This window comes from Meleagris gallopavo, chromosome 24 (assembly GCF_000146605.3).
Source record: "Meleagris gallopavo isolate NT-WF06-2002-E0010 breed Aviagen turkey brand Nicholas breeding stock chromosome 24, Turkey_5.1, whole genome shotgun sequence".
Lineage (NCBI taxonomy): Eukaryota > Metazoa > Chordata > Aves > Galliformes > Phasianidae > Meleagris > Meleagris gallopavo.
In genome coordinates, this window is record NC_015034.2 from 2,146,216 (window position 1) to 2,147,331 (window position 1,116).

At 65.3% G+C, this 1,116-nt stretch overlaps 1 protein-coding gene across 1 annotated transcript; it reads left to right on the forward strand.

Moving 5' to 3' along the window:
- ZNF703 (zinc finger protein 703) lies at positions 1–1,116 on the forward strand (the record flags this gene model as incomplete). Its single annotated transcript, XM_003214030.2, has 1 exon — positions 1–1,116. A coding segment is annotated over one exon (939 nt), but the record flags the coding sequence as incomplete, so codon positions are not given.

The window sequence follows — 1,116 nt, forward strand, 5'->3', positions numbered from 1 at the left end:
GGGGCGCACGGCGAACCCCCCACATCGGGCCGCAAATCGGAGCCCCCCGCGCTGCCGCCCGCCGCCGGCCATGTGGCCCCCGTGTCTCCCTACAAGCCGGGCCACTCCGTCTTCCCGCTGCCGCCTTCCAGCATCGGTTACCACGGCTCCATCGTGGGCGCCTACGCCGGGTACCCCTCGCAGTTCGTGCCCGGGTTGGACCCCAGCAAAGCGGGGCTGGTGGGCAGCCAGCTGCCCGGGGCGCTGGGGCTGCCGGGGAAGCCGCCCAGCTCCAGCCCGCTGACCGGGGCTTCGCCGCCCTCCTTCATGCAGGGATTATGCCGGGACCCGTACTGCCTGAGCTACCACAGCGCCTCGCACCTGGGCTCCGGCAACTGCTCCAGCTGCGTGCACGACGCCGGCAGCCTGAAGAGCGGATACCCCCTGGTGTACCCCGCGCACCCCCTGCATTCGGTGCACACCACGCTCTCCTCCGGCGGCACCCCCAGCCTGCCCGGCCACCCCCTCTACACCTATGGCTTCATGCTGCAGAACGACCCCCTGCCCCACATATGCAATTGGGTGTCTGCCAGCGGACCCTGCGATAAGAGGTTTGCCACCTCGGAGGAGCTGCTCACCCACCTACGGACCCACACGGCGCTGCCGGGCGCGGAGAAACTCTTGGCCGGTTATCCCACGTCGGGGTTGGGTTCGGCCGCTTCCTGCCACCTCCACCTCCCACCCGCCGCCCCCGGCAGCCCCAGCACGTTACCGGCCTCCCTGTCCTTGAGGAGCCCACACACTTTGGGACTCAACAGGTATCACCCGTACGGCAAGAGCCATTTGCCTGCAGCCGGAGCTCTCCCCGTGCCGTCGTTGCCGGCTGCCGGACCTTACTACTCCCCCTACGCTCTCTATGGCCAAAGACTGACTTCAGCTTCTGCACTGGGATATCAGTAACCACGGCGGCCCCTTCCCCTCGCCGAGCCTCCCCCCTCTCCGAGTCCCCCCGCCCTGGCTCCCTCCTTGGAACTGTGTATTTATTTACTGTATGTTAGCTTAAAGCTGGGAATATAAGTGCATTAATACACCAATGAATCGATGGTATGCAAAAAGTCTGTGTCCAAAAAAAAAAAA